The 21,388-nt window shown below is 40.0% G+C and overlaps 1 protein-coding gene across 3 annotated transcripts in view; it reads left to right on the top strand.

The window, feature by feature from the left end:
- Positions 1-826: 826 nt before the first annotated feature.
- The window catches only part of LRRFIP2 (LRR binding FLII interacting protein 2), a 53,678-nt gene continuing 33,116 nt past the window's right edge, over positions 827-21,388 (top strand). Inside the window, exons 1-3 of one of the 3 annotated variants that reach the window (XM_062488680.1) lie at positions 827-1,461; positions 9,724-9,828; positions 17,826-17,912. In XM_062488680.1, the coding sequence (XP_062344664.1) occupies positions 9,739-9,828; positions 17,826-17,912 (177 nt within the window). In that variant the 5' untranslated portion in view covers positions 827-1,461; positions 9,724-9,738. The remainder of the gene's footprint in view (positions 1,462-9,723; positions 9,829-17,825; positions 17,913-21,388) is intronic. The other 2 variants (XM_062489488.1, XM_062490386.1) reach the window with 2 other exon arrangements.

Genomic DNA, 21,388 nt, shown 5'->3' with positions numbered 1-21,388 from the left:
CCCTGCACTTAACTGCAGAGGTGTTGGAAAGCAAATTACTGCCAGTCTGATCCCAAGTCTCTCTCACAGCAGAATCTCACCAACAGTTTCATGACTGTTTGTGTATAAACCCCAATATACGTAATGGCACAGTAATTTCCTTTTTTCCCTTGTATTTTATCCTTAAGGATTATGACGGCTGCTTATATTGAAATTTTGGTATTACTTAAGTCTGGTCGTGTTTAGGCCAATCAAAGCTAAGGCGCCAACAAACGCAAACGATTTTTACCCATAAACCTTGTCTGGCACCCATCCACGGAAATCTTCCGAAACGCTCTCGTGCCATGTGGAAGCGATGGGAGCTGGGCGCACAGATGGGCACGGCGGCTCCCACGGGCCCGGCCGCGGCTGATGCAGGCGAGCCGCGCTGCTGCTCTTCACGGCGGCCGCGGGCTCCCGGAGCTCTCGCATGGCCGTTCCCTGGGGAAGGCTGATCAATAAACCCGGGAACGAAGCACAAAGCAGGCGGTGTCAGACCTACCTCTCCCCGCCACAGCACTGAGGCAGCCGGCCTGCCCGATAAAGGGGTGGGGGGGCGAGGCGGAGAGCGAGCACAGCAGTACGACACACTACGAGGGGGAGAACGACACCCCGCCCCTCTCCGCTGCCTGCCGAGGAAAAGAGAACCGGGGCGAGAGGACAGCGCTGAGCTGAAAGGGAGGCGGCCGGGACCCTGGCAGCGGAGCCGAGGAGAGCCAAGAGGAGCGGAGCCCGGCGCGGCACCGCCCCCCTCCGGCCCCGCAGCCGCGCTCGCTCTGCGCACGCGGCCGTACCGCCCTCCCTCTCACCCTCTCTCTCTCCCTCCCTCCCGCGGCGCCTGCGCGCTTCGGCCCCCGGCCTGTGCGGGGGCCGGGGCGGAGTGGTGGCTGTCGGTGCCAGAGTGCGTCGCCGTGCCTCCTGTGCTTCGGCTGTCGGGCGCTCGGTCTCTCTCCCTGTGCTCAGCGCCGGCCCCTTCTTCCTTCCGCAGGGCCCTGCAGGCGGTTTAGAAATTTACCGCAGTCTCTCACTCGAGTTCTCGATGTGGCCGTAAGCGCCCGGCACTGAAGGGGAGGAGGCAAGAGCGCGGGGCGGGGAACAGGAGGGCGGCCTGGAGCGGGGCGGCTTATCTGCCTGCGGCCCCGGTTCCCCCAACCCCTCACGGGGAAGTGGTGGGAGGGGACGGTGGAGAGGGTTAACTGAGGTAGCAGTTCCCTTTGCCTCGGCCCGTGGACGGCCCGTGTCTGGCGGGCGCTGTGGTCGCCCTGGGGCGGCTTTTGCTACTGTTCCCTTATCTCTGGGCGTAGGGAGTGAGGGAAGGAAGGAGCCTGAAACGATTCCGGGATCCACAAACCCGTCGCACCCCTGGAAGCGGTGGAGGGAAGAGTGAAACAATTCCCCCCTCCCTCCTGAGGCGTCCCGGTGCTGTGGCAGGCTGGCCCGCAGGTAAGGCTCCCTGGGGCCCAGGCAGGGTAAGGGCGAGGGCCGGGAGGAGGAAGGGTGTCACAGACACAAAACTCGGGCGACGAAGCGGTGCGGGAACCCGGTTCTTCAGGTTTGTAGGAGCGGCTCAGCAGGAACTCGTTGGTCAGGTCGGCGAGCAGAAGCAGAAGCTTGGGGCGGCGGTGTGCGGCCCCTTCCGTGTGGCCGCGGCCAGACTCGGTGCGGGCGGACCGGGGGAAGCGAGCCCGGCCTGGCCCGAGCCCTTCCGGCGGGCTGCTGCCGCTCTCCGGGCGCGATCCCTCCTCCCGACCCGCGGGAAGCTGCCGTGCTCTCCTCGGGGGCTGAGTGGAAACAGCGGAACGAGGGGAAAAGGAGGATGTGCTGAAATCACAGCTGTGTGTCTTTCGGTGCCTTTCTCTCTCCTACTTCCTCGGAGCACGTTACCGCGTCTTCGCTGTTCCTGGAGCAGTAGGGCGTGCCCCCTCTGCTGCGAGCTGCGCTCGGAGTCGATCACTCTTGCTGATGCTTGGTCGTTTGGGTTTTTTTTAATTTTATTTTGGAGTACGCTGTTTTATTTTTAGTACACTCGGTTGCTGTAATTGTAAAGACGTTGTTGAGGATGATAAGACAGATGAGTACATTCATGAGTTTGGAAGGAGCCCGAAAACAGCTGTGGACTGTGATCTGCTCCATGTGTTTTAAGTGATTTCAGTTTGAATCCTAGCATGACTCTTTGAAGGGCAGTGTTATGTATTTCACTGATAATAAAAATATTTTGTAGATGACGTAGTACTGCGTTGACTTTATATGATATACTCGGTGATTTTGTCATTTTAGAGAGACGTACAGGCATTTTTTGCTTGAAGTGAGGAAGGTCTAGGATCAATTTTGTCCCTTTCAAGTATCATTATTCGGGTAAAACATCTTTGGAGATGCGGGGCAGGAGGTTTGTTACAAAGTGTAGCATTAAATCAATGTTTGTCTGTGCTCTTTAAACATTGTGTCTTGACTGTGAAGTGATGTAATTACATGTATTGCGGCCCAGAAACAGTTGCCCTCTTAATATACATCTGCTTCCCTGGTTAATGTAATTGCTTAGATATGATGTAAGAATCGATAAATGGTGCTTTAGCAGTACAAAATAGTTTGATGTACCTGACATAATTTTGCTATTGTTTCTTGTTACTTGGGTTTGGAAGTATTTAGCTTATGATCAAGTCAGTCCTACCTGAACTGAATTCCTGACTGTAACTGCAAACTTGCGAATACGAGATGGTTTTGTGAAATGTGTCAGGTGTAGCTTGTTGACCTAAATGCCAGTATTTCTTGTGAATTGAATCCACTCTTTTTTTTTTAAAGTCTCATTCTCTCAGAAGATGGCATAGTATTTTCATACATGTGAACTTTCAGAAAGTGCTGTTTAGACTCTGTGTAGTAGGGATCTGTGGAGTTTATTAAGGCCTAGATTTTCACATAGCACACAAGTTGGTGTAAGCATATACAAAAAAACCCTAGATCAATATCATATATAATTAAATAGGTCTGGTATATAATAGATTTGGTACTGTGTTGTTGTTTGTAACATCCTAGTGTGAAGATGTGTGGTGATAGTAATGAGTTAGTGCAGTCCAGTAGCATTACAGAAATTATTAGAACTGCTTTCTGAGAAAGGAATTCAATTTTATTATCTTAATATCTGGAAACTAGGTAACGTGCAGTTGTAGGTAAGGGACAGTTTGCGTTTATGCATTACATGCCTTGCAAAATGGTTTATGTAAGTAAAGCTGTCTGCTCGTGAAGGTGGTGTTAAAGTTCCCATTTCCTTGAGCTAAGCTAACAGTGTTAGATCTACTTTAAGGGAAGAAGTGAAGGGGTATTTACCAAAGAAGGGGCAGTGTTTCTAATAAGTATTTCTAAGCCTACAGACTTCGCTACCACGGCAGAGAACCAGTCAGCAGGAATGATGTCATCTAGTAGTTTCCTCCAACTGCTGTTCCTTCTAAGGAGTACCCAGGACAATTTCTTTCCCTTGCTGCAGTAGCTTTTCTTCATTGTACTGTAACTGTAGCACAAGTAGGAAAGAGTGTAGGAGTGTATTAAATTGGTGAGGGAAAAATATTTTAAATAGTTGCAGCTTGTTACAGAATGTGGGTTGTTACCATGGGGCCCTCCATTTCATTAAAAGTGGAGCCTCAATATAGCAGCAGTGTTTGGTTTTTTAATGAGCAATGAATCATTCTTTTGCAGAATAACAGAAAGGATACTCATTTTGCAAAAGCTGACAGTATAAAAATGATGATTGTTTCATTTTAGCATAAACACTTCTGGAAGATCCTTGTGTTTGCTATTTTTTAAAATTTTGTTATGCATTTTTGTAATTTTTATAGTGCTCATTTTAGTATTGTCATCCACTTATGTTTTAAAGTTCCATTTGAATTCTTAGTTTATTCCTGGATCTTCAACCTTTATAGTAGCACTGATTCTAGAAAAGCCAGTCTGTGTTATGCTGCTTCTCTGAAAGTTATATGTGCTTTATTTTGTGCCCTGAAAGATCCTGTGGTGAGTCACCATTGTAAGAGTTTTCCAGATGCTGCATGTAATTGATGATAATATCATGTGTGTCTTGTACTTAGTGTAGTAATGGTATCTCCAGTTGCAGCTGTTGGCAGCTGCTGGCAGAGAGCTCGTGCTTTGTAAAACAAGTTGCCACCACTTGAAATTGCAAGACATTGTTTTGGAATTTTGGTAATTTGGGAAGACTGTGAAGGTCACCAAAGGTAGCTTGGTAGGTCTGGATGTGTCTCGTAATTCTACAGGGCTGTAGGATGCCTGTAGTACATTGACTGTCTTGCAGTGGTTTACACGTGCCAATGCTAGCCAGGCACTGTTACACTTCTGGATTCATCAGGCAGACTCTTCCAAGATGCATAATGGCTTTTTGATTGTCTTAACTGGAAGCTTTCTGTTGGTCTATAACTTCATAACACCAACAGATTGAGGGATTTCAACTCCCTCTAAGGAATTATAATTTTATTGCTAAATACCATGAACTCAAGAAATTGTATTTCTCAGATTTTAAAATGGCAAGTAAACTGCAAATATACTGCATTAAGGGGTGGATTGTGCAATTGTCTAAAGAGTAAGGTTTTTTTGTTTCATTAAAAGGCTGATATAAACTTGTCTACTCAGAGCAGAAACTTTGTGCTATCAGTTTTTGAAGTGGGCCATGATTAGAGATGGACAGCTTCTTAAAACAGAAACACTATTCATCAGCTGGAATAACTTTGCCTCCAATATAGCGGTAGGCACTGGAATCTTTTAGCAGATTGTAATTATATGCTTTTCTCAGTCTTTGTATTTTCCCTTTAATGTTAGCTTCTTTCAGTCTTAGTAGTAGCTCTTTTTTGGCAATTGTTCTTGTTTCAGTTAGTATCCTGAACTAAGATATTAATTGGAATGAAAATTCCAAATGAGTCCTTAAAATTATTCCATTAAAACTCAGTCTATTTCATTCTCAGTGCATTAAAACCTAATGTATTTCTCTCTCTTCCTACATGCCCCTTTATTGGGTCATGGTCACCCTGTGATCATGCAGCCCTTTGCCTTGTATGGGTGGTTTTGAACCTATGAGCAAACATATTAATTGCAAAGAGAATACCTGTGCATGGGGTCCTTCTTCTGAGGAAGATTCTTGTGTCTGTCTTGCATAATTGTAAATTTTTCTATGTCTATATTCTTTGTCTCCTTTAAAGTTTGATTGGACAAAGCACTGAGGATCAAGCAAACAAGACTGTGGTTTCCAGTATGATTATGCTCCTTCTCAACTATGAATGCAACCATTGCATTCCTAATACTTTTACATTCAGATTCTGTTTCTAAACAACATTAGTTCTGGAGCAGTGCTGTTCTTCTCTGTCATTGAATCAGTTATACAGAGATGGTGTCTACGCAGGTGAATTCTAGTGATCTTGTAGTCTTGCTCGAAAGAGAAAAGGGGAGTTCTGGTCTGTTATTTATAGCCTGTTCACACTAAGGTATCTGGATCCTATGCATGTAATGCCAAGTATGCTGGCGTACACCCAGGCGTCTAGAACAGGTGGTGCCATTGAAGGTGGTGAGTGGTAGGCCTTGAACTTGTAGTGTAGCTTTTTTTTTTCCTCTAAGACAAATCAGACTATTTTTCTGGGGGGCAAAAAAGAAAGGAGAACCTTTAGTCAGAAGGTAATGTGAAGAAGACTAGACAGCAAAGACTTATGGAAGAGATAAAATGTTTATATGCCTGAAGTGAAGGCAAATGAGAGGGCATTTGAAGGATTTCATTACAGATCTTCTGGTTGTTTGGGGACTTCAGACACTTCAGTGTTTTGGAATGAAATACAACAGGATGTCACATCATCAGTTGTGTAATACAATGTGTAACCATGCCTATAGAATTAGGCACGTGATAGACATGACTCAGGAATTTTGAACAGTAAATGCAGCAGATATTATAGTGTTCTTTCCTTTTGTATTAATCTTTCTAAACCATAAAAGACAATAGCAAACTGTTCTTTGTCTGGTTGTGTTTTCGTGTTCTCTTTAGTTATTTTTTATGAAAATTCTGATGTGACAGCATGTATTAAATTCTTCATCCCATGCAGCAGCAAAATCTATTATTCCATGCAGCAAAATAACTTTTTTGTGTAATCAGAAAGTTATTGCAATCAAACATCTCAGAAGTATTTCTGTGTGCATTTGAAGTATTGGTATCTTATATTTTCCTAAGAAGCAGCATCATTATATTTATAGCATTATGGTAATTAGCATAATATCAATATGTCTAGGTTTCTGTAGTACTGAACATTATAGCAAGAAATTAAATACTCTGGCATACATCAGGTGAATTAAAAGTTAAATGGAATGGAAGAAATTGTGACAAGACCCTTGAAGAAATATTGCAATGTCTAATTAAAGAAAGCTTATATTGAGGTTTAGTTTCGAAATTGAGAACAATAATAAATATAAAACAGTATATTTTCTTTTAGAAAAATTCTTTGTAGGTCAGTCTTTGCTCAAAGTATTGTCAATTAGGAAAAGTTTTTCAGAACCTTCCAGTTCAGTTTTTTACCATCTTCAGCCTCTCTAGGCTGGTGTTTAACTGTTCTTTTCAGCTCTAGGATACCCTGTTTGTACATGATTTCTGCTGGAGTTGTGGACACTCTGGATTTGTGTGTACCTGTGCTGTTCTCTAAATAGATACATGTGCTAGTGCATGTGGCAGTGAGAGCATACCTGACAAGCTCTCCTTCACACACTTCATAGCATGTGTATTGCCCCTCCCTGTACTGACCACCTGCTAGCTGGAGTGCAGGATCTTGCATCCAGTAGGAGGAATGCTGTATTGGTTTATCCTGGACAGATATCATGCAGTCAGTAGGGTGACTTCTGACAGCATCAGCCCGGGGTTTGACTGATGCCCTTATTCCTCCAAAGTCACTGCTACTGTCACTGTATAGACTTCCAATTTGATTTTGGTTTTAGTTTCAAGAGGACTCCTTTACTTCAAAGAAATGCTTCTGTTCAATTTCCTAGTTTCTGTGTAATGTAACTGGCAATTCTCTTGTTCTTCAACATGACTAGTTTTGGGCCCTTACCCTGTCAGACAATTCTGCTTATTTGATTTGCACACACAAAGATTCCCATCTTCACATTTGTTATTATCCAGACCATTCTGCCAAGGGTGGGGCTTGGCAAGTCCCACCACTCTCACCTGTATCACTAAACAGTGGCCCTACAGTTTTCTTAGTCTTTCTTGTGTTCCTGATGTTCTTAGAGTAGCCTTTCTCTTTGTCCTTATCAGCCTTTGCTAGTTTTGGCTTCAGCTGAGCTTTGACTTTCTTAATTCCTCCTTGTAGGCAAAGGCAATACCTCTGTATACCATCTGGGTCATCTGTCCTGTTCCATCTTGTGTTTGGGCTCAGTCAGGAGTTCTGTGCTCATTCTAGGTGAGAAGCGTGGCAGATGGCTGGCAGGGATGCCACACTTGCTGTCCTCCATAGTGACTGAGATGAAATATGTTTTCCTCATTTAAAGCATCAGCATCTAATTTTTTATGAAGTTACTACTCTTCAAATTACTACAGTTTACAACTGAACATATCTATACTAAAATCAGCTATATTTTAGCTATAACCCCTTACATTCTCCAAATCAGTCTGCCAGCTAAGAGCATTTCCCTGAGTTAACAAACCAAAGTTTGTTGTCTATTAAAAATGGTATGTTGTTTAAACAATGTCAATGAATGCATTTCAAGCTTATGGTATGTGCAATTATTCTGCAGTTTTTACTCATGTGGTAAATACTGTTAAAAGAAATACGGCCTTTAATGTGTCACTTAAAATAATTTCATGCTTACATTAGACTTCTTTTCTTACATAAACCTCATTTGTTGTAATGAAAATTTCATGATTTTTTCTTATGGCTAGTGTGTAACATTGTTAAATCTTTCTGAACTAGGGGTACTATTATTTTGTATTCATTTAATTTCTAATTTGGGCCCTATCAGCTTTTAATATTTGAAGTCAGCCAATAAGAATTACTGAAAAAAGATGCATATTTTTTGAGACATTCAGAATGTGGACAGCAACCTGTAGCTCTGAGGTTAAACCTTTGCCACAGAGATCTCCAAACTGTATGTGCATATATTTATCTAAATTTGCCTGAGTACAAGACTTACTTTTAGTCTTAAAAACAAGCAAGTAAATGTAAGACTCTCACCAAACAGATTAGTAGTGACAATACTGAGCTGTTGAAGAATAGTAAAATACCTGTAAAATTTGAAACAGAGTTAAAAATCTTCTTGCTTGAAAGGAAAAGAAAGGATCAGTGGTATAATGTTGTTAAGGGAAGGGTGGTGAAAAGGTGTAGAAGCTAAAATATAAGAGAAAAAAAAAGTCCTGTGATGCTACTCGGTGTCTTTGAGTGGCAGAAAACACCCCAATATATTTTGGTGTTGTGTTTGCTGTGTAAAAGTAATAAAGTAAAAACTCTGCATGTAAAAAATACCTATCACTTAGGGTTTTTTTTCCTCCTCCCCTTTGATTAAACTATAATGAATTACTGAGTCTTTGGTAGTTACATCCAGTAAGAAAGGTAGTTCTTGTATACCAGTTCAGTTTCAAAAGAATAGCCAATACTAGTTACCTTTTAGATCTCTTCTTCCTGCAAATAGTAATTTTTATTGTAACTATGGTGTTTTCTCAAACCCTGTGTAGGATACTCACTTTGTCAAATAGCTGGACTACCACCAAATTCTAGTCTGACATTTGGGAGGACCTGGATGTGTGGAAGTAGGAGTTCTTTAGGATATTTGAAAAAACTTGATATGGTTGTGTTTTTTGAGTGGGTGGTTTTTTTTGTTGTTTTTGTTTGGTTGGTTGGTTGTTGTTTTTTTTTGTTTGTTTGTTTGTTTTTTTTTTTTTGTAACATTGATCTGATTGTGGCTACATGGGCTGTGTTTTATTTTGTTGGTAATTTTTATATGCTAGCAATTCATGAAAGGTTTCTGGAGGAAAAGTAAGAGGGTATCTTATGTATTCTGGGTATATGATGGTAGTATGTTTCTCTCTTCATTTCCCAATTTGAGAACCTTGTTCTTGTAGGCAAAAGAATGGAGTTTTTTTTGCATAAAGATGTATTTCTTTCTGCTATAGTAAGGCTTCTGCTTTAGAAGTTCAGTTCTAGTTCACTTGCAACTCCATGAGAACAGCTGTGTCAAAATGTAAATAAGCCACATCTACCTTCTTGGATGCTTAGTAAAGTTTGTCTGCTGAGTCTTTTCTGTTTTGAGGAGAACTCTAATGATCACGTAAATTTAATTCTTGAACACTTCGTTGTATATAGTTTTTTTTTTTTCACATCCATAACTTAAAATCATGTATCTTTTTAGGAGTTACATAAATTGACAGACAACAGAGGTATCCTTTTTGAGCCAGGAGTAGTTTGCAGTTGTGCCTGACTCTGAAACTGTAGGTAAACTGATGGCTTCTGTTCAGTAGAAAAATTCTATATGTACAGCTCAAAGGATGCAGTGGTGTTCTGTAAAGCTGCCACAAGCTTTTGTGATAAAGTTTTACCATTACATGCCAATTGTGTGTAGATTTCTTGAGTATTATGTACCTAAAAATGGGAAAACTTAGGACATTTTGGAGTGTTAGGTTGGTTGATTGTTTTTAATTCCAGATCTTAATTAAATTTAGATTTTTCCTGTCTCTGTTTTCACATACAGATTCAGAGAATAAAAATGGGAACTCCTGGATCAGGACGGAAGAGAACTCCAGTGAAAGACAGGTTTTCTGCAGAAGATGAAGCTCTAAGCAACATTGCCAGAGAGGTTTGCTAATTTTAAAGTGTATTTAATTCAGAAATAGGGATGAAAGTAATCTTATTATACAGGAAGAGTTATTTTTTTTTATGATGTGCATAAAAAAGTGTAATTACCCAAAAATATGACAATTGGTATAAGGTAAGAGAATTATTGATCAAAAATCACATTAACTGAAATGCCAACATAATGAGATATTAACTGTATGACTAGTGTAACTTCCCAGATTTACACTTAAGGCTAGCAGCTATTTCTACAGATGTTTATATATGCTTGAAGATAAATGAAAAATCCAGGTGATGTCTCAAGTGTAAAACTAAAAAAACATAAACATTTATCCTATTACAGTGTGTAGAATTATTAAGATGGTAAGTGTAGTGTATTAGTGTTGAATGTGTAGTAGTTATTATTAAAATATATTTGTAATAGAATCTATTTCAAATGTAAGAAGTCACTCTTCTTTCAAAATAAGCCTAACATGTACAGAGTACCAGGAGCTTCAGCAGCAAAAAAAAAGTGGGCTAGAGATAACCAGTGAAAAGTGCAATTAACAACAAGTTGATACAAAGGGGAATTTTATCCCACCAGATATAGGCAGTTGGAATTTAAAGTCTTAGAGATACCTGTTTGGACCAGAGTTTTTCTGGGTGGAAATGCTGTGACTAGGGAACAAAAGCCTTAATTTTTGTATATGAGTGGATCCAGGTTCTTTGGGGCTACGTTATCTACAAAGCTGCTTATCCTAGTTGACATAAACTAGTGCAAAAATGCATATTTTTTTATTTGCCTTGTAATGTAAATAGTTGTCTGTATATGTGCATGTAAGACAAAATAGGTAGGTAATAGGTCTCTGAAGACAAAGCTTTTTTAGGCATTTTCAAGTCTATCTATCATAGACTGTAGGCAAAAGATATGCTTTGTTAGTAAAGAAAAAACAAAACCAAATTTAGTTGGTAACTTTTTAGAAAATCATGTTCACATTCGTGTTCTAGTTCTTATGGAAGGTCTCACTCAATCAGCCAAGCTCTGTGTGGGACATTGCATAGTGTATGATCTCACTCATCAAGGTCCTTTTCTCATTTTAGGGGGAAAACAATGAATAAAAAAGAAAGAATATGGCCTTAAATTTGAGTATATGCATGCTTCCATACCATCAACTTGTTGTTTAACCTCGAAAAGGATCTCAATAGCAAGATCTAATGCATATTATCTTACTTAAAATTAATGTTGGGCTTTGTTCTCTTACATCCCATCTTTTTAGAAGACATTACTTACTAGAATTGAATTGAGTCCTGTAATCCATGTGTTTTCTGTGGAAAATCTTCCTAAAGGTGTTCTAGGTATTAAGAGATGGTAAACACAGTATGCAGAAGCAAAAGACTGCACTCAGGATGATCTGTGTGGTCAAACTTCATAAAAGTGCTCTGGGACTCAGAGCAGTCACAAAATGGCACTAGGAAGTATTGGAATTTGTAATACAAAAAACTCTAGTAAAGTGATTCTAATATAGTATATGACAGTTCAGGGTGGCTTTTCTCTAAAAGTTTATATTTCAGAAAGAGAAACTTTTAATTTGACAAAATGGTGGTTTCCTTGTTCTATGGCATGTGTCAAAAGGAAAAGGTATCTTCCTTTAAGTAGCAGTAAACATTGCTTTCTAGAAATTTTAGTTTATAGAGTTCTTTGTCACTGATCCACTAAGTTCATTTCCATATAGTCATTTTTCTGCGTTGGTTGAATCTAATGTCATTTTATATGAAAATATTTAATGGAAGATAAGGGCACTATTGTAGATCTGAGGTGCCTGGTCAGACTGCTTCCTCTTTGATATTTCTTCAGATTTTTCCATCTTTCCTCCACATCAGAAAACTTTTTTTTTCTTCTGGTGGCTGTTCCCTCCCTTTTATTTCTTGTACTTCTGTTATGTAGAGACCCCTTCCACATCTTTTCCTTGGTGTGGGACTATTCATCAAGACAAGCGTTTTTACGGTGTCTCTGTGATGCACACAAATATACTAAAACATCAACACTGGAGTGAATTTCTGCCTTATTCCAAGAACTTTTGAGTTACTAAACCTTTTTCTTACTTTTTATACTATGGAGTATTATTTTTCCTAGCATTGAATTTCCTTGCTCACTGGAACTGAGAAAGAGTAAAAGTGATATTCAGGGACAGGGATCTATCTCTGCATCCTTTCTTGGAAGCAATGCACTCTCCCTATTTCACAATACTCTCCCTGTTTCTGAAGTGAAATTACTCGCAGTTGATCAGTTTGGCTTGTCTTGGTACAACAGTTTATTGTGCTTTTTTCAAAAGCTGCAGGTACAGGTGAAGATATATTGTCTATTTGTTCCCTGCAAGGAAATAAAGGAACTGTGGATGTAAAAGCACCCAGCTATGTTAAAATGGAGTAGTGGTGAGTGTATTCTAATTATAGCGAGGTTAATTTGAAGTCAGCTTATCTCTTAAAAGAAAGCCTATCTCCTGAAAATATAGAGTTCCTTTATATGACCTTTTGGTTCTTTCTCTAGCTTTTGTAATGGATTCTGAAACTGTTAGCTTTCTCAGAGTGACAAAGAATAAGTCATCTGGTGTAGAAGACAGGTTCATATATCTTGTGCAAAGTTTAAGCTTCCCAAAGTACAGGTAATAATTGTCTAGTGTAACTTCAGGCTCCTGGCAACATTATATTTCATTGGTTAAACTAAAGGGATTCCCACGTAACTAGATGAATGAAAATTGATGTTTATATTCTCAAGGTTATGTTCACAGTCTACATTGAATACGGCTGATATGATCTCAAGATGTTTCCCTGTGTGTTTGTTGTCGGGATTCTCTGCTTATTAAATTCTTTTGCGGACAGACTATCTTTGGCTGAATTGTGCATCACTGCTTCACTTGTCTTTGTAGTTTGCAGACAAATAGTTAATTTTAAATATTTAGCAGTAACCTGTCATCACCATGTTTTAGGATTATGTGAGACCTCTTTCTCCAAAACCAGTCTGCTTATGTGAGAACAGAGGTTTCAGTCACTTCTGTGTTCTTGCATTGCCTGTGGCTCATGCTCAGATACAATGAATATCATGACAGTGAGAACAGTCTGACAAGTCATCTCACCATCTTCAACCTGCCAAACAGGAGTTTGGAGGCCCAGTCAGAATTTACCATTCACAGCCTTTTTTTGGGTGTTACCATCAGCAGCAACTCTTCCATTCTTCAGGGCTATGTAACTAGATGTCAGAGAAGTAGACCTTGTGGACAAGCAACATTGCAACAGTGTTTACTGGACTTCTGCCTTGTAGAATGTGCCTCCATGTTTTAGTTCAGTAGTTTTTTTTCAGGAACTGTTCTTACGACTATTTTCACTATATAGCAAGAGCATGGAAAAATCTTAAGGTGTTTTCTCATGGGAGAGAATAAAGATTGATTTTGATTTAAAACTCACTTTGTAGTTGCTCAACTTTGAGTAGAGTGCAGGTGTTCTTACTTCGATAAAGATGTCATGTTATTGAACTGCCATGGTAGACGGAGCTGAGTTGAATATTTTTAAGTGTTTGAGGGCTATCTCATGACTTTAGAAACAGTTAACAACAGTCTTTGTTACATTAATCTATTTAAAGCTTAGTACATATTTTTCTCTTCGTATAGGTTCAGTTTCGGTTCAGAAAACAAGCAAAGTCCCAAAGACTTTGGGACTCATGGATTTACTCATGGGTATTGTCTTTGTAGATGCTAGGTGATTTTTTTGTTTTGTCTTAGTAAGAGGTCACTAAGTATTTTTCAGTTGGCTATATCTACATTAGTATTAATTCAAAGTCTTGTTTGGTTTTGTTTTTAATAGTGGTTAAGTATATCTTATAGGTTATGAGATACTCTAGAGATTTTTAATATATGTATATGAATCTGTACCATAAATAGAAAAAGAATGAGACATCAAACCTAAAGACTTAAACCTTTTGAGTCGTGATAAAACATAAGATTTTGTTGTTTTTAGGCAACTGGGGCAGAGACATCAGATGTAGAAAATAGGTTTCTAAGGAGCCAAAAGAAATACTTTTGGCACATAAGTGGTTGTGTTGCCTTGATTTCATGAGACGGTATGGAGATAAGGGCAAAAAGCATGGAAATGAGAATACAGAAGAATTGAGCAGCAGAAGGAATCATAGAATAGTTTGGATTGAAAGGGTCCTTAGAGAATGTCTAATTCCAGCCCCCTGTCATGGGCACAGAATACTTTGCTTAATGAGAAAAAATGAAATTAAGTTGCTCTGCGTAGTTACCTATTAAGAATTATGATGAACCTCTTTTAAATGCTCGCCGTGATGCTTAGCCAGAGCTGGCAGGGTGTCCTGGTGCCGTTCCACGTGCCCGTGGCAGACAGGGAGCAGCGGTCCCACAGCAGGGCCAGTCGGTGCCCTCAGCGCTGCCATCTGGTGGCAGAAGTAAAATGCTCCTTAACTGGGCTTCCTGCGCTGGAAATTGCAGGACTGCATAGCCCTTGGCAGAGAGAGAAACCAGTTCTATGTTATGTATCCATCAGCCCATGATGACAAAATAATTCTAATTTTTTTAGAGGTGAATAACATTTTAGGATAGCATATATTTTAGCCTTATGAAGCTTTTATGCTGAATCTGAAATAATGAAAGAATCACCTTCTCCAGAGTATAAAAATTAAAAATAAAGTACTGTTGCTTTCTAGTGGATTCCCTTTTGCAGGCAGGGGAAGGAAAAGATGCCCATCTACCCTATGGAGATAGATGTTACACTTCTCCTTGCTCAACATAGAGGGCAGCTTCTGCCATGTTGATTCTGTGTTAATATCATACTGCTTACCTGGGAAGAAACATGGTTGTTGCTATGAAGAGACTAAGAAAAATACATCAGAAGGGAGAGACTCCAGACTCAATCTTTACAAAGGCATTCAAGTTAAACTCTCATCTTCTTTCTTTTCTTCTTTCTTTCTTGCCAAAAATATCTTTGATTAACTGAAGAACTACATGTAATCCTTGAAAGTTGAGAGAAAAGTTTTCAAAAGTTTGTGGTAGAATATATATTCAAAAACAAAGATGAAAAAGTTAAAGAATAGAGATGGGTTTCTAAATGACTATAAATAGATTATAATAGTTGGTTTTTAGGTGAAAATCAGGAAACTGACTGTGTCACCTCCTGGAAGGAGAACATTGTCTTGCTACCTTTATATTTACTAAACGTATGCAATAAAATAAACCAAAGTGAATATTGCTGTAAGGTACTGCTTAACTGCTTGAAAACATCCAGGATAATAATCTTCTCGAATGAAATGCTTTTTATGCAGGTACAAGGAAACACTGCCCTTTTTTTTGTTGTTCATGTAATGGCATTTGGTATCTGTTTTGAAATGAGGAATTCCAGAACTCCGTGGTGAACAGATTACTTTGTTTTGCTACTTAGACCAGAGCTAATGCACAAAGAAATACGGTATTGGTTTAAAAACACAAATTTGTCCTAGAGTAGCAGGTAAATGTGGATAGTATGAGTGTGTTCATACAAAAGCTAATTTGGAGATTTAGTTATAAATTAATAATTTATCAATTAGTCCTTTTTTCTTACCCAAGCAAAGTCTCAAGAACCTCTTCCTTGTTTTCCTACCCGATTTCTTTTTTTACAAAGATCTCCTCTGTAGTCTTCTATGTCCTTTTTGATAAATTCTATGAATAAATTCCATGCTGAATTATTGTTTCTTTACCTAATGGCTGTTTGCCCACCAGATTTTAAAACAGTCTTTACATTTAAGCCACCAGTGTAAGAGTACCAGGTTTTAATAACTCATCTCTTACTTGCAGTTCAAGTCTTCAAGAAAATTCAGCTATTCCATTTCTTTTTATTAGTTGAAAGTTCCCTTAGGAAGCTTCTGAAGTAGTATCAGAGTTGCTAGATCTTGGACAATACACAGCTGAACTTTTACTCCAGAAATACAGAAACTTGGTATATCACTTTTTAATGAGCTGTACTTCAATTAGATAATATTACAATGGATGTTTATCATAATATGTTTTATTAATGTATGTCTGGTCTAAAGACTACATAGAGAATAATGACCAGTGAAACTGAAATCAGGACTGTAGTGGCCAGTCTGTCCTTTTCTAAGACTGGACTTGGTTTAATGCAAAGGCTGTAGGAAGCAATCTGTATTGGCTCCCAAGCTACTGTGAGCAAGGAATAATGATGGATTTGGTATGCTCTCTCAAATCAAATACTAGTTGAATTGAAAAACATAATAACACTTTATTTCAATGTAGCTAATGAAATTTTCTGTTAAAGATTTGTTGGTGGTAATTTGTTTCACAATTTTTATGGGCTTTTTCAATAAGGCAATAGTGTAAATTGCAGCATCCAGGAAGAAAACTGTCCTTTTGAATTATGGTTGTTTCTCTATTATTGTTAGTTTTGAACTGCAATAACATAGCTGTGAAGATTTGTGTGACTGCTGCATAAATAGCACGAGGCCTGTGCTCTAACAGATCTGCTGAGAATTAAGAATTACTTGGTATTATGGCCTTTCTAATAGTTCTGTAATTTGTCTCTTGCTCTGAAGTATGGTGGAGGAAGCTTGAGAACTGTCCTTTTAGTTAACTTGCCAAATATTTAGTCTTTTTTTGAGGTTGTGTGCTTTTTAGAGGAATCTAGTTGTTCAGGTTAAAAATTAATGCAATATTAAGCCACTTGTTAAAGAAAATCTTATTTTTTAGAGATTTTTTTTTTAATTTCAGGCACCTATTTTATAACAAATATTTGTAAATTCACTTGTGTTTTATCAAGGGTTTAGTAAATTAGAAGAAATGGAGCTTCCCTTTTGCTGTAGGAATTTAAAGTTAGGTCTCTGGGTGTAGGACTAGGAGAGAGTGGTGAAATTGAATTGACTTTCAGTATGAATCAGTAAACCAATTAACTTTATATATTTAACAAAGATAACACAGTAAAGAATTGCCAGAGCATGAAGGCCAGATGGATATATCTGCTATTTTTTAGACAAAACTAAATCAAAACATAACAGCTCTGAGTTTTTTTTTCTGTGATGCATACCTATGTGACAGTTTCCATGCAGCAGAGCAATAATGGGCTACAAATGAAAGTACGTCCTGTTACATGGTAATTTCCTTGCTTTACTTGTGTGTTGTCATCAGGTAGAAAGAAGAGTAGCTTTATGCTGCTTTGAAAAAAGATTGTTATGGCAGTCAGGAGTATTGACACAGCCTTGGGATTGTTTTATCTGCATATGCAAAATACAGAAAAAGTGGTCTTTGTGAGTCATTTGGAATTAAGACCAACTATTTGAGTAAAAAGGCTATAGTGAGTCTGCCTTCTGTATTTTTTGACAGAAATATCTTATTTGATATTTTAGTGCCTGTAGTTTAATCCTAATTTGAAGTTAAACTCCCAGATTATATACCTGTTTAGTTTTCCTGAAGCACAGTAAAATAATTTGTGACCTTCCAGCGCCTGAAAGGGGTTTGTGATAAGCAGGGAGAATGACTTTTTTTTTTTTTTTTTAGTGGGCATATAGGCTTAGGACATAGGGGAATGTATGGTTTTAAACTAAAAGAGAGTAGGTTTAGATTGGATGTTAGGAGGAAATTCTTACTAGGAGAGTGGTGAGGCACTAGAACAGGTTGGCTAGAGAAGTTGTGGATATCCCATCCCTGGAACTGTTCAAGGCCAGGTTGGATGGGGTGCTGAGTGACCTGGTTCAGTTGGTGGCCCCTGACCTGGGTGTTGGAACTAGATGATCTTTAAGGTCCCTTCACACCCAAGCCATTTTATGACTTCTTAAGTGAACATATAATTCTTTCGACTAGCAATGTTATCCTTAAAGAGTTAGGTACATATTCCTTTTGAAATACCATTCTTTATTACTTCTATATTATGATGTTAAAGTCTTAATGTGTACTTGTGAAGAGATTGAGTATTCAAACCATTATACAAAAAACTTATTTTAAACTTTAATTATTTTTCATATACTTGTAGGCAGAAGCCAGACTTGCAGCAAAACGGGCAGCTCGAGCAGAAGCAAGAGATATACGTATGAGAGAGCTGGAGCGACAACAAAAAGAGGTAGTGTAATTCACCAGGAATTACTGCAAACCTTTACAAAAATTCATAATGTATTTTATTTCTGCATTTCCCTAAGATTGTCTTTTAGTGTAATTCAGTTTTGTGCAAGTATTTCCAGTATTAGTGTTGGATTATACTGAAAGGATTCACAGTAAATACCTGTTGTCAAGATCTTTATTTTTTAAAAATTATTTAATTGGGGTAATATTTACACATACAGTTGTGTGATGCTCCACACATTTCTCCTAAAAAAACGTTTGCATTTCTTGAGGGGAAAAAAACCACCCTAGAAGATAGGCTTTCAGCAGTCTGGTTATTGGATAGTTGTTGCATTTAATTCAGGTTTTGACATTGCATGTAAAACATTGAGAATTTACTATTTATCATGATTACTCTCAAATCCATGTAATGTTCATACTTGGTTGTTGTGGGTTTTTTTCCCTGTAGTAGTGAGCAGAATATGCAAAATACTTTTGCCTCAATTTTATATTTCTCATTGTGCCACAGTTTCAGTTTTTGAATTGCTGTAGATATCTGCCATCATTCTGAAGATTACATGGTAATTCATGTAGATCTTTGAGTTTTCAACTTAGGAACTCAGTCCTATATGATGACTCTAATTTATATTGTAAATGTTTTGTTTGGTTTTCTTTTTACATTTTGTAGTTTTCTCAGCATTCATATGATAGAAAATGGGCTCATATCCAGAAATGGATGGTAGGCTAAAATCACCTGTTGTGCATGTCTTTGCCAGAGAACTAACATAGGATTTTGGAAGAAGTAATTTACTAATGGTTTGCTGTGTGTAATTTCAAAGTGTCTAATTATGTATAAAATACATGTACACATGCATTAAACTGTATATGTATGTGGTTCAATTATATATGTACATAGTCTAATCCTCCCCTGACTCATTGTTCACTTGTCTTGTCACTCGTCATTACAGAGGAGATCAGTCCCTGCCCTCTACTTCCCCTTGTGAAGATGTTCAGTACCACAATGAGGATTCCTCTCAGTCTCCTCCAGGCTGTACAGACAGGGTGACCTCAGCTGCTCCTCATTCAGCTTCCCATCCAGCTCTTTCACCATCTGGGTTGCCCTTCTTCAGGCATATTCTCGAGTAGTTTTGATCTTTCTTATATTGTGGCACCCAGAACTGCCCCCAGCACTTGAGGTAAGGTGGCCCCAGTGCAGAGCAGAGCAGAGCAGGATAATCCCCTCCCTTGCCCAGCTGGTGATGCTATGCCTGATGCAGCCAGAACATGGTTGGGCCTTCCTGGCTGTTTGGGCACTGCTGGCTCATATCCAACTTGCCATCAACTAGGACCTGTAGGTCCCTTTCTGTGGTGCTGCTCTCCTGTGTCTCGTTCCTGGTCTGTCTGTACATCCAGGGTTGGCCCATCCCAAGTGCAGAATCCAGCACTTGCCCTTGTTATAACAGCTTCATATGTGTTGGAGGTTAGGATTTGTTCTGTTTTTTCCTTTCGGAGGGAAATTCTCTTCCATTTGTTGCCTAAGAAACTGGAACAATGGATACTTGAGAGCAACAAAGGGTGTGGCCAAGATGGGGGGAAGGGGTGCAGCTGGCTGCAGTCTCTTAGCTGGGGAACTTTCTCTTTGGATGTGCAGAGATACTGTGAGAGTTCGGCTGGGAGGCCAGGGGCTGAGTTTGTCCCTTGCTCCATCTCTTGGGATCTGAGGGGAGACAGTCACGCTGTTGCTGCAGGGGGAATTCGCTGTCAACACAGAGTTTTGTGTACACTACTTTTCTCCTTACCGTGGGTGCTTTGCTCGTAACAGCAGCCATTGAACTGGATCTGTGTTGATTCCCGATCTCACTGGGAAGGACCCTCACCATCTGCTCAGGTGCCCCAGGGGAGATCCCGGGACCCTGACCCCTGAACCCCTCTGGAGGGAGCATTTCCTGAGTGCCTGTGGCAGCTGCTTGCAGAAGGTCATCTGCTGCTGTCCAGTGCTGCTGTTTTCTGCCGCTGCTTAAGGCTTTTTGCTACATTAACCTGACATCCCCTGCCCACAGGGATACCCTGCCGCTCCTGGCACGGCTCTGGAGTTTTTGTTGTACTTTTTACCACCCCAGGTATGCCCATCTCTGCTGTCCGAGCCTGTTACTCTCAAGATTCCTGCTACAGCCCATTTCACCATCCGTAGGGGCGCCGGGCCCAGCTGCCCCCCGTGAGTTTGTAAAGGAAGCCCCTTTCCATCTCTCCCGCCGGCCGTGCCGCCGTTCCCGTGCGGAGAGAGGCAGCAGGGCTCGCGCCACAGCGCCCCCTGCAGGCGCGGAGGAATCATCGCACCCGCCCTGCCCGGCCGGGAGCCACCAGCGCCCCTGGCGGCTGTGACTGGAACTGCACCAGAGGGGAAAGTGCCCGACAGCCGGGAGAAGGATGGAACTGCCTGTGCAGGGCTCTGTTTGTTGTTAATGCTGTTGTGCTTGGTTTGTTTGCCTCATTTTACCTGTATCTATACATATATACACACACACACACAGTTATGTATATACACACACACTAGTAAAAGAACTGTTATTCTTTTTCCCATATCTTTGCCATGTCAAAGCTATAGTAATTTGGAGGGGAGTCACATTTTCCATTTCAAGGGAGGTTCCCACCTTCTTTGGAATGTACCACGTCTTTCCAACCAAGACACTACGGTTGGTGCATGCTCATCTCTCTGATTTGCTAGGGTCTTTCTGTGGGGCCTCCCTGCCCTTGAGCTCCTCCCTTTTGGTGTCATCAGCAAACTTACTATTCCTGGAGTTCTGTATCCAAGTCATTTATGAGGAGACCTGGGCCTAAGATGAACCTGTGGAACCCTACCAGTGACCTGATGCCAGTTTGATGTCACCCCATTCACTACAACCTTTTGTGCCCAAGCTGTAAGCCAGTTGCTTGTTCATCGCCTAACATGGTTATCCAGCTGTGTGCAGGCCACTTTGTCCAGAAGAATCCTGTGAGAGACAAGATCAAAAGCTTTGCTGAAGTCAAAAAGGATAGCAATCTACTGACTTTCCTAGGTCACCTAGGTAGATTACTCTGTTGTATAACAAAATGAAGTTCAACAAGCAGGAATTTCCCCTCATGAAGCCATACTGGCTGTGACCAATGACTGAGTTCTCCCCCAGGTGTTTTTCAGTACCTCCCAGAATAGAATTTTCCATTATTTTACCCAGCACTGGAGTGAGACTGACTTAATAGCAAAGTTTCTTTAGAGGGTTCCTTTCAGAAACTTCATGTGCCTCTTAAAAGGGTATATGGGAGATGTCAGGGGTTTACCTGGCTTTTTGGAAAATGTTCACTGTGGGAATGTTTTGAATCACCAAGATTTAAGTAATACATGCTGAGACTAGCTATAATTTCAAATAGTTGAAACTACAATGACAGTTAATCTCTATTGAAAAATCCTAGGACTGTCATTAGAATTTTATATATATACAATGTTGTATTGACTCTTCATTG

This window comes from Cinclus cinclus, chromosome 1, assembly GCF_963662255.1.
Source record: "Cinclus cinclus chromosome 1, bCinCin1.1, whole genome shotgun sequence".
Classification (NCBI taxonomy): domain Eukaryota; kingdom Metazoa; phylum Chordata; class Aves; order Passeriformes; family Cinclidae; genus Cinclus; species Cinclus cinclus.
Note: the sequence above shows the minus strand (reverse complement) of the source record. Positions and strands in the feature narration are given on the sequence as shown.